This window comes from Pezoporus flaviventris, unplaced genomic scaffold (assembly GCF_033815535.1).
Source record: "Pezoporus flaviventris isolate CSIRO_AGI_PZ_B2104156 unplaced genomic scaffold, CSIRO_AGI_Pfla_v1 ptg000025l, whole genome shotgun sequence".
NCBI lineage: Eukaryota > Metazoa > Chordata > Aves > Psittaciformes > Psittacidae > Pezoporus > Pezoporus flaviventris.
This window is the reverse complement of record NW_026892573.1, coordinates 24,820,282-24,832,491: the sequence shown is the minus strand read 5'-3', so window position 1 is coordinate 24,832,491 and position 12,210 is coordinate 24,820,282. Positions and strand designations below refer to the sequence as shown.

Genomic DNA, 12,210 nt, shown 5'->3' with positions numbered 1-12,210 from the left:
GCAGCCATTCTCAACATGTTCACCACTGAAGTTACAAGCACAAGAAGAGAATACCCAGTATTTATCCTGAAACAGCACAGTATTAAACTAACCAGCTTACTATTGCACACATCATGAGATGAGACACTTTAGCTGGTTTCCTGCACATGAAGAAACAAAGTGCCTAAAGCCGAGAAGACAAAATGCTTTTGCTGAAATATTCTATTTGTAATATATTTTCCTTCTTTATGATGGGCTGATGAATGGACCATGTCTCAAATATTTTCCCATTAAATCTTACATAGAAGTTACATACAAAGAAACATGAGAAACATGCCACCTTCTTCATTTCTCACCACTTTAGCTGCCTGGTTTAATCTGTGGGCCCAGAAAGCTATGGTTTAGTGTGAGGGGTCCCTGCCCATGGCAGGGGGGTTGGAACTAGATGATCTTAAGGTCCTTTCCAACCCTAACTATTCTATGATTCTATAAAGAAAGGGAAGAAGCAGCTATGCACTTAGGCAGCTCCATCATTTAGCTCTTCACTATGGCAGCTTTTCTTTGTTCTGTATCCAAAATGATTCCTCCTCAGTTTTCCTTAAGAATTTTTTTACCACCGGAAATCTATTCACACATGAGAGATCATTTTATCTCACTATTGTACATCCCTTGCTCCACTCCAAGGAATCCTCCTTCTTCTTTAGCAAGTGTATCTCCCACGTATTTAAGAGATCATTGTCTCATTTAGTAGTTTCTTGGGGAAAACATAGTTTTAGTGTCCCTGTTCTAATCTTCTTCAGCTTGCCAGGAGTCTTCCTTGTAACAGTACCAGTTACGAAGAAGAAATTTTGCTGACAAAATCGGAATATAATCCTCTAGGACTGCACTGTTGCTATGTTAGGTACAGCAATATGCCGCATTATTGCTTCTGGGATTTATCTCCACCTATATTACTGTCCTCTTCATAATGTGTATATACTTCCTCCGGATTTATTACCATCCATGGATCTACAAGCACATTTTTTTATTCTGCTTGTAAAGCTTTATGGTACTTTAACAGGAACCTTTACAATTAGATTGTTATTGCTCTGTCCATATTCTTTCCATTATGACAATAAAGCAGGCTTTGACATGAGCAGCGTTATTATAAAGATTTGTGAGATATTCAGTGTGTTACTAATCTCTTAACTACATCCTTCCTTTCCACTGTATTATTTCATGCCAATGAATGGGGGAAAAAGGTATCTCTTTGCTTAACAAACAGTATTTCACATTTGTTTGTGATAATGAATACCTATTTTTATCCATACAAGTGGAGGTTCCCTCCTTGTACAGGGTAACCACTGTGGTTACTCCTTTCTGAGAGCTACTCAGTGATTCCTCCTGCACCCTTGACTAGTGCCTTCACCAGGTGCATCAGCCATGAAATAAATCCATTAACAATTCTCTCAAAATACATTATCATTTTAACTACAATTATTTTTCTACTTTCTGTATAATTATTGACTTCTTGAAACAAATTATTATAAAATTTGACTTCTCCATTTCATCTCATATTTCATACAAGAGAGAAGCCCCCTTCACAATTTCGCTGGCTGGAACTCATTCTGCTCCCCTCTTCCCAAGACTCTTTCTGACCTCTTTTCTTTTTTGCTTCTATATGTTTTCCTTTTGCCAGCCTTTCAACTCTGTTTTTCTTTAAACTCAAAACTTGACAGTGTATAAATGGAGAAAGACTCAGAGAACAGCAGCTATCTCATCGTTCAAAATGTCTTTTTGGCCCTTCTAGCATGTGAATTATCCGCTTTTAGAAACTGCTCAAAACAAAACAAAAGGTCCTAGGTTTATGGCTGGCCATCCCAAATAATTAATTGATCAGTAATTAAGATTCTGTGAAGATCAAGATCACAGAGAACAGCACCACAGCAAAGTTTCTACTTAGTGCATCAAGCTACAAACCAAGGCTTAAGCTGAACATTAAATCGTGGGCAGAAATCTTGCGTTTGAAGTCAAACCATACCTTCCAACCATAAATCCTCTCAAGAACCACAGTTTTGGTCTGAGTTAAGCCATATTTTCAGGTTCTCTTAAACCGAAGGTCAGACACAGCTCTGAGAGCTATATAATCATATTGCTGCATACTGGATAGGCCTCCCCTTACACCTGGCATTAAGAGAAGTGACCATCCCCCAGGAGAATAGCAGAGCCACTCTCTATTCCAGGAGTGCTGGCAACTGAAACGATGTCAAACGGCACTACTTGTGTGGAAGGACAGGGTAGTTCTTACCCACTGGAGCTTGCTCCAGAGAAACCATCACTTTTGCTTGCAGAGGAGCTCATCCAAGTACCATGGACAAGCAGGATCATAAAACTGCCCTTCAGTATTCCCATTTGAAAAGTTGCCACCTTCTCAGCCCAGCTAAACCGCAAACTTACTTCGTTCTCTGGTATAAAGGCACTTGGTCCTCTTGTCAGCGGTGGGGAGACTTGTACTCTTTTTTCCTGCAAAACAGCCACATAATTGGGTCAGTGTCAGGAAGAACATACCAACTTGCTTTATCTCATGTGATAGGCCTCGATTTGGTTCTCTTCCCCAGGCCACCAGGGTGTTTTACAGCCTGCCAAGGAGGTGAAGCCACCACACAATGTTGGTTAGATCCGTTTTGCAACCTCTGTACTCTGTGCACCAGTTTTGGTAAGGGTAAGGCAGAAAAAAACAGAAATCTGATTCTGACTGGTTTACAGACAGCTTGAAGATACATGAACAGCAGCAACAAAACATTCGGCACAATATTAAAAGTAGTCATTTACTGGATTGAATGGAAGTTTGGAAAGTGGAAGGGGAAAAAACCTACACTCAGGAAGTTATACCAGCATCTAATCAGATCCTCAGTGTTGAGGAGTGTAAGCACCTTGCATGAAAGATATTGGCATGAAAATCACAGTCCGTGCGAACCCCAAGACCCAACTGAAGACTCCTCCTAGGAGCCTGCTCAAACAGCTGCCTTGTTTAGCTGCTGAGACCAGACACCCCCCCCCCCCCCCCACAGCACAAGCCTTGGTGTGCAAACCCCAGCTAGAAGTCATGAAAGGCCCTGTGAGAATGACATATTTAGTACAGAACAGGCTGACAGCGTAGCAAGGGCCAGAGGGCTTCTTTGATCTAATAGTGGTAAAAAACTGAACTAAGATAAACTGTGGAGGCTTTCATAGTGTGATGGAGAGGTGAAGGGGGCCTGGGGAGGCTGCCTGCTCCGCTGGTTGACCAGGGGCAGAACCAGCAGTCTCCACATCATTCCCAACCAATGTTGGTCCAACCTCCTCTTAAAGAGTTTCTTCTGTCTCCCTTGGTCATTTATTTCAGTGACTAACTCCTTGGATTGTTAGAAAGTTTTCCTAATGTCCTACCTGAATTTGCCTTGCACTAATTTAAAGCAGTTGCTTCTTGTCTTCTTTTCCTCTTTACGGTTATATTCCACCCACCTGGGAACTATGGCTGCACACTTTCTCAAGTCCCTAATTGCACTGCAACACCGGTGACTCTTAATAAGTTATCCATCAACAGCAGTATTGGACTTGCATACTAAATATTTCACGCCCCTAATGCAAAAGTTCAAGGTTTTCCATAACAAATGGCCTTTAAATACCTCTATGAGGGGGGCTTAAGCTTAACTGTTATGTGCACGAACAGCAGCGCTGGTCCCAGAAGGAGCATGCCACCAATTTCCACACAGGAAAATGAAGCCATTGGAGCTGCGTAACTATTGTCCTCATCTTTAAAAACATCCTGTCCTTTCTAAATTAGATTATGAAAAAACATGCAAAAAAATCAGCAGTGATTATTCAGGAAAGATGTTCCAAAGCAAACTCTTGCAGGACAATTACATTTGTGACTTTGTAATAATTAACTGCTAAAAGATGCAGAAATAAGCTGGATCTACTGTATGAAGCCCAGCAGCCAGAAGATAACTTACTGCAATTGCTGCCTGCTGTCACAGCCCCCAAAATCCCATGAAATACTTCTTATGTTTCAAAGGTACTCAGTCTGAGGCAAGAAGACAGGGTGTAGAGAGAGCAGGTGTCTGTACATGTAAGCCCTTCATCAGACAGCTACACAAGGCAGAGGAAGACATCTTCTAGCTTGAAATACACAATCCTGACAGCAGCCAGTCATTCCTGCCAACATTAAAAACAAGAAATGCTTTCCAAGATTACTATTAAGGTTGTATTTTATGTGTTTTATGAAGTTTAAAATCTTCATTCCATACTGAATAACCCAGAGGAAGCAGCTTGCATGAGTGAGACAATTTGGATAGTTGCAGACTGCCAGCTCTCACTGGAGCACAGGTCCAAATCAGAGCTGACCCACTGCCTTCCCCATCTTGCTCTCTGACCTATACCCTGCTGCTTCAGGTTCTGCAAAGAAAACCTCAAACCCAGATCAGGGCAAAAAAGTGCATACATTTCTAGCAGGAGCTGGGCTCCAGTCTGCTGTTTCTCCATTCAATGTGACTGCCATTGACCCTGCAGATAAGCTACTGCTGAGAAGGAAAGGAGGAAATGGTACTTGCGTGGATGAACATAGGCAAGTACCTCCAATTCCTGTGAACGATGACAGAAAGCCCAGTCAGACATGAAAAATGGGGTGTGTTAAATAAACTACAAAAATGACAAAACCCAGCTCCTTTTGGGTGGTGGCAGTTCTAAAAAACACAAGCCTGGAAAAAACAGGCAAAGCACCAAAACAAGAATAAAACACCCAAAGTCCTAAACATGGTAATTCAAGTTGGTGAGTCTAATCACAGCACGCTTCCAGGGAGCTGTTTTATTCTACATTAGAAATGTATACTCTTCCCTTCCATCAACACGTAAGATTATTTTGCCTTCACGCCAAAGACTTTATTTTATTAAAACTGGTTAAAACAAGCTTGTCAGAAGAAAAAGATCAAATGTCATCTGGTTGCACAAGTTCTCAGGATGCTATTAATAAAAAGTTTTGGAAGTTTGCAAGCATTAAGAATGATAACATTGGCTTTGTTGAGCTGTAGATAAGAACCACTGTTTCTGGGCATGCTTTATCTAAAGCAGTGATTTAAGGCCTACCTAAGAACCCAAATATGAAAAACTACGTATGGGAATTAGAAAGCAACGTTGCAGATATACGGTCCTTTGTGGAGAAAATTCTTGCGAAGCTGCTTCGTTCCCAAGAAAGCAGCTTGTTTTCCTGTCCAACGAGTCTTTGCAGGTCACACTAACTACCACCAAGTCAGCCAGGGTCCCAAATATCTTATTTGAAATTGGATCTTATGCTAAGTGGCTGAAGCAAGAAACAAGTTGCTCAGCAACTAAAATGCTGATTATCAGCCATCTTCTGCTTCACTTTCCTCCAGAAACACATTGCTGGAGTATAAGCAAGTTACCTTAAAAGGTTTGCAGCCAATTCCATTTACATTAAGACTAGTGCTTTTTTGGGGGGTGCTTCTTTCGAAGGAAAAGATGATGAAGAGCTTCAAAGATAAGCAGAGAAAACTGAGCAGGTTACTGGGAGAAGGGCAAGCAAGAGCCTAGAAGCAGGTTTTGCAGTAGCACACTGCAGTGACGGACAGCAGAATGACACCTTTGCAGACCACAGAAGAGCTGCTGCAGGAATCCATGAAGAATCAGCTCCGAGCACACTTCATCAGTGACTTGCTTTCTGTCCTTAAGCTGCAATTGCAATGGCGTCGGGAGCTTTTGCAGGAATGTTAAAGGTGACAAAGTAGAACCATTTCCCATTCCCATGCCTATAATTTGCAAGGAACACCTTCATCCTTGGGCGAGCTCTGCCCAAACCCCAGAGAGCCAAAAGCTGCCACTTGCCATCTCAGGGGTTTATATTTAGCTGTGGCACTGACCACACACCCTCCCTGCAGAGCCAAGAGGCTGCAGGCACTAGGACATGGCACCTGCATTCCAAATAGCTGCCGGGCTGCTGCACCAAAGGAAGGGATGCCAGAGCCACTTGGCTATGAAGCCCAAGTGGGAGCAATCATGAGCCAGTGCCAGGACAGCAAGGTGGCTTTCCTCCCAGAGCCTGCAGCAAAAGAAATAACCCTTCTTCCTCTTCGCTATCACACGAATCACCACGTCCTCAGGCTTTAAAGAAATGGCTATTTTTAGTGAGCTGTAAAAGGAGGCAGTCTGATGTGAGAACAGAGCCGCTCACTGGTGGCGCAGATGGAACAGCTGGTTTAGGAAGTGCTTCTCAATACCCATGAAAACAAAACACAGGAGAGATGCAAGTGGTTGCATTGATGAGGGTGTACGGGAGCTTCCAACACACTTGGCACATAAAATCTAATTCACCCTGAAGTCAGTATCAAGGTGGTCATGCTGTGACTTCGGGGGTGTGGGTGTAAGTCACTGGGAAGAAACATTTTGTGAGCCATGGCAATGCTTCCCTGTGAACTGTCAGAGCGCGGCAAGAGAATGGGCAACACCCAGAAAGGGGCACAGAGCCACCACTCTGACTAAACCTGCCACCACCACAAAGACATCAGGATAACAAACAGCACTGGATCACTTATAAAGCCTAAGGGCATCCCAAAATTAGCTGCTTCTGAAGAACAACCTCTTTTTCCTAAACAAACAGGGATTTTCTGAGGGGGTAATGGGATGAGTATGTATTTCTTATTCATTACACTGTTTTTTACACTATAATCTACAAGCAATTTTGCTACCATCTAGCATCTTGAAAGGATCTTTGTTATTTAAATTCATGGTCTAGCTCTTTATAATGCACATTATCATCTTTGGCAATAACCTGAGTCAAGTCTGTCACTGGGTGGTGAACTGGGTGTCCTGTTTTTTGAAACAATTTCCATAAAGAAAAGCCAAAAGAGAAAATGTGAAAAGGAATAACTGGAGTGATGCGCAACACTTTATTTGCTGACAGTGCAGTTACTTCATGACTGACCCATTCTTATAATTAAACCCAGGACCTATCTCCAGACGCAATAGAGATGTTCAGAATAAACAATGTCAAAATGTTAAGAGTTCACAAAGCAAAGTCCTAGCCTACAGTCATTTGTTGAGGGTATTTCAAGTGATTTTGCAACAGTTTCTTCCTCTTAACAGACTGTACAACTCCAAAGATGCAAACTAAGCAATAAAGATGAAAATTAGCAGAGGAAGTCAAACAGTAGGAAATCTTTTTTATGGAACAGCATTTCAGAATACTTAAACCAGTCACTTTTAACATGAAGAATTTGGCATCTTTGTGCTTAACAGCTGATGAAGTGTTGTAAGGAGCTGGGAAGAGAGCCAGCACAGTACAATTGATGGGGAGCTTTTACTCTGGTAACAGGTTACAGCCCTTTTGGATTTCACACAATAAAAGGAAGCCTATCCCAAGTTCCCAATCCCTCCACCAGCTATTAAGAACACAATCCACACTAATTAGAAACCAAAGGGCAGCAATTTCTACCCCAGCCAAGATGGATGACCAGGCAACAGAAGTCCAGCGGCAGTTCCTTGATCTTTGACAGATACCTTCTTTATTTAAGAAGGCTGAAATGTGTTTTGTGTTTTTGTCAGAATAGTCCTGAATATATCAAGTAAAAGACACTTAACCTTAAGGTAACTGAAGCAGAGTACATCTAACTGAGAAAGTAAAGCTGAGACTTCTGACTGGAAAAATGGGAAGATCTTGATGGCATTTCCTCAACTACAGATGCTAAGTCAAACCTAGACATTGATTATTAACACATGAAAAGGATAAGAGACAAACAGCGACTTTTCTAATTCCTCATTACTAGAGAATCACTTCTATGTAATTTACGCCAAATCTCAACATCTGAGTTCTCCATGTCCCTGCCCCCGGCAGAGGGTTTGGAGCTAGATGATCTTAAGGCCCTTTCCAACCCCAACTATTTGAAGATTCTATGATTCTATGTCCCAGTTCTTATCAGATATCGAGGGTGAAACTCAACTGACCAAACACAGACGTGCAAATCAGAGTTAGCCAGCTGGATCCTGGTTACAACTTAGAAGGGTGATGTCTAACTCAGGATGAGATCAACTGTGAATTGTGCCATGGAAAGGCCTCATTTTCCTCCACAGACTAAGAGGAATCCATGGTTAACAAGGTCAACCACAGTGGTCTGAAGATAGGCAAGACACCAAAGAGACAACAAAAGGTCTTCTGGTCTACTTCAGCCTTCAGGAAAAAAAGAAACAAGGCTTCCCTCCTCAGTCCATGGAGAACCTCACCTCCTTTCCTCCCCACACACACAACAGTAACACTGAAGTTAGTGTGGTCCCCAAGAAGTGCCCTCAGGACAGGAGATCTTGTGATCATCAAGATGACTCAAATCCTTCAAAAGCATGGAAGAAGAGTGTTTTCTATGTTTCAATAGCATCAGGTAGCAAGAGCAAAAGCTACAGTGGAAAATTACAGTGGTTTAAGCTAGGACTTGCTTTATCCGTACCTTGGCCCACTTCCACCTTCAGCTTTAGTCAAAGTCTGACATATTGAGACAGACCTATATTATCTGGTTTGGGGAACATAAGCCTTTAGCCACTAAATTGTCAAAACTGCATTGAGTTAATCTGCCTCATCATCAGCTAGGACAGCAATGCTTGCTAATGAAGAGCCTCTGAAGCAGCACAGCATATCCTTTAATCTGCAGCTTCCCATGCAGAGGGCTGCTTCATCCTGCCTGAGCACAGCCCATCTTGCCAAGCCTGGTTTCACTCTGCCAGCAGGGTCTCATGTGCCCAGAGGCATGCTTAGCATGGGAAGGGCAGCAACCGTGGTCACGCATATGGTCTCCATCCTCCTACAGAGAGACTGTATCAACTTCCCTACTTGGTCCATGCCGCAAACCATCGCCAACGGGTAGAACAAACATCTGACAGAAAGTAGAGATAAACCAGCAGCTTCTTTGACAGGCCTGAATTAATACCTATATTAACTACTGATAGCATAGCCTCTTTACAAGACAGCAACTGAATGGTTAAATACTTCAATTCATAAAGGCACACACATTTGATTTATTGGGCATACTGCCAATCAGAGAGGCATATCTGGTGGATATTAAAACACACACAAAAAAAGAGAGAAACCCCCCTAGGGTTATGTAAATCCATCATGTATCTCTGGCAGAACTGCCTCCCAAGAATGCTCTACAGAATTTTTAATAGAAGTATTGTCTGAAAATACATGCCTTGTAAACAAGGAAAATTGAATGGTATTCATCCATGCTGTAAATGCATAATGGCATCCTTCGACTGTGAAGAAAGTGGCTTAGTTCTGTTTTTTTTTGTAAAGTATTTCAAAATGGTATATGTTCAAAATATTAGATTAATGTTAGAGCAATACACAGCAAAATACTCCAAGAATATATTTTCCTTAAAATATATTCTTGGAATATTTCAATATAAATATATCTAACGGACTCCACTGCAATTCATGCTGGAACATTCTCAAGTGCTACGGTATTCCAGCAGACATTATCATCACCAAGAGCTTATAGGAAGAAGATGCGTTTAACTGCAGGTTACTATAAAAGCAGACTGGGAGAATTGTTTAACCAGGGACTGGCACTGAGGCCACATTCTCTTACCTCTCCTCCTTGGCACTGCTGTCATATTCATTATAACAAAGAACAGAGAGAGACACAATTCCGGTGCAGTGTGCCTTAAAACATTTAGATTTATACTTTTACCATGGGTAAGACTCTTATAGTCACGTTCGCACCATAGCTGCTAGGACAACTGCTTCTCTTCTAGACATACTGAAAGCTAGCTTTAAAGAAGTCCTTGGCTAACAGGAGTTTTACAGAAGTCCTTGGTTAACAGTTCCTATGTCACGCGGGCGCATGGAGCTCAGCTACACAACCTGCTTGAGACAACGTTAATCCAGCCACTGCTGAGTTTCCAGTTGAAATGATGAAGCTAGAAAGGTCAAACTGAACGGTAGCATGAAGAGATCTGGTCACAGCAAGCATAGAGTCCTACCTTTGCACTTTGATGGAAAAAATAATAACAATATCCTCCTCTGATTAGCATCTCAATTCCACTCCAGTTGCAGGGGAGGAAGCTGGGCTGTGACCTCTGCACCAGCTCGCTAAAATTGTTTCCTCCCCAGCTTCAACTACTTGCATGACAGGCAATAAGGCTGGACTGGTGTGCTGGTATGTTGTATATTGTATATATAATACACTATATTAATATACAGATATTGCATATATATTAATACTGAAGGTATTTTGCTGGCTGTGTTAGTCAAGCCATGTTCATAACTATCGTCAAACACTACATATTTACTAACTACTGAACACTGAAAAAGCTTTACTAGCGAAGTATGGAAACCCATCAAAGGGCTTAATATCAGGAGGCAAAGGCTGAGGAACTTTCCAATGTGAAAAGCTGTTTGACCGGTGGCTATGAGATTTCAGACCATACAGTCCTGCTTCCCAGGCACTTCCACCACTTGTCACCAAATATTTCAGCCTGCAATGTCACTGTCTGGTTACAGCACTTGTTTCTTGTAGCCTGCCTGCCCCCCTGATCAGCCAACTGGTGAAAACCACTGAACCAGGATGTTCAAGAGGAAAGTCTGAATTATAGCAGAGGAGCAGCACATCTGCTGCACAGGAGCATTTGTTACCTGGAGCATATTACAGGTGCTTCTTTGCTGCATCTCCAGGAAAAGGCAAAATCACAGAAGCCCCAGACTCTAGAAATAAACTCGCCACGTATCCCTGCTGACACTCCCCCTTGATAAGTCTGTGTCCTTGGAGTGTATTCAGCTCAACAGAAACTACTACTGCGCAAATAAATAGTGTCCCAGAACACTCTGCTACAGAAATATGCTGCCAAGCACCTTTCACTAACCGGGTAGGTACTATATAAAAACAAATTCTATTCTGAGACATAAGAAAGTCAAGCAGATGGCAGAAGCATAGGTTTCCAAACTGCTTTTGCCACACATTTATGTACAATGATCATAGCAGTTATTTTAAATCCGTGTGCGGGAACTAGCTTCAGAGTTGTGGAAGTAACTTGCCAAAATTCAGAAAATCAAATCCTCTCACCCAGATAAAAGAGGAAAATGTGCTCAACTTAGTACTGGAGCTTCCCCAGCCAGCTTTCTGCCATCTTTTTCACATAGGATTGTGAAACACAGTAGCTTGAGTCTTGGAAAGCAGCTCTGAACTACTGAGCTTGCTGTCACAAGCATGTCAAGCTATTTTAATTGATTGCCTCCTGGCTGTCACAGTCCATGCATAGTGTGCTTTTACCACCTCCAATAAAAGGATTAGGAACCAATCAGCAGGTGACAAGCTCAAGCAGAGGTACTTGACCTTTTCCACAATGTGCAACTATGCTGTGCAAATCCCTGCAGTAAGATGCCGTGGACACCTGAAGCCAGCGTGTGTTTAAAAGTTAATTGTTATGGAAGGGGAATGCAATAACAGTTATTAAATGTACATATATTAAATATAACACCTCCATCTTAGAAAGTCAAGTTGCAAATACTTGAAGACTGGGAGACAGTGCTGAGGGAGTGTCAAGATGAACTTGCTCCATTTTAAGTCCTCTTCCTTAGATACCTTCCCTTGGCCACTGTCAGAGACCAGGACACTTGAACTGCAATCTGACCCACTATACCTGCTCTATCGCTGCTATATATCTGCAGCAGATTGGTTCAAGAATCTTACTTAGTCTATAAATGCTAAAAAAATGAACCCTGTTTTCTAATAGAGGTAGGAAGTGGCATCACCTAGTCGGGGAGCTGTTTTATCTAAACTGTAGAAACAAGCATTGTGCTAATCCAGGCTAAAAGATGCATGGAGCTCATTAGTGCCTGGGTGAGCACATTTCCACACTGTTCAAATCAGGTGGTATCGTATCATTTAGGTAACATATAATTTACTTCCTAATCTGGAGTTCATTACACTTCAATTATTTACTGTTTTTAGGAAGGAAATGTTATTTTTCTCCCTTTCTGAATTCACCTCATCAGAAGTTAGATCTGAAAAAGGTGACAAAAAAAACCCTTTAAGAGTTAAAATACGAAGACAATATAAATATGTACCCTCCCTACTCACCTGATGGGCAGATGATGTTTGCTTAGATTGATGGTGTCTACCTGGAAGAATATAAGCAGACATTGGCTATGCCACCTCACCATAGAGAACTTCAGCTAAGCTGTTCACATGAACATTCAAGCTGCCATAAACATAC

General features: G+C 41.9%; 1 protein-coding gene across 2 annotated transcripts in view; it reads right to left on the bottom strand.

Annotated features, from left to right (window-relative positions):
• The window catches only part of SESN3 (sestrin 3), a 43,245-nt gene that overhangs the window by 17,992 nt on the left and 13,043 nt on the right, over positions 1-12,210 (bottom strand). For both annotated transcript variants that reach the window (XM_061457858.1, XM_061457859.1), the window contains exon 2: positions 2,416-2,481. In XM_061457858.1, the coding sequence (XP_061313842.1) occupies positions 2,416-2,481 (66 nt within the window). The remainder of the gene's footprint in view (positions 1-2,415; positions 2,482-12,210) is intronic.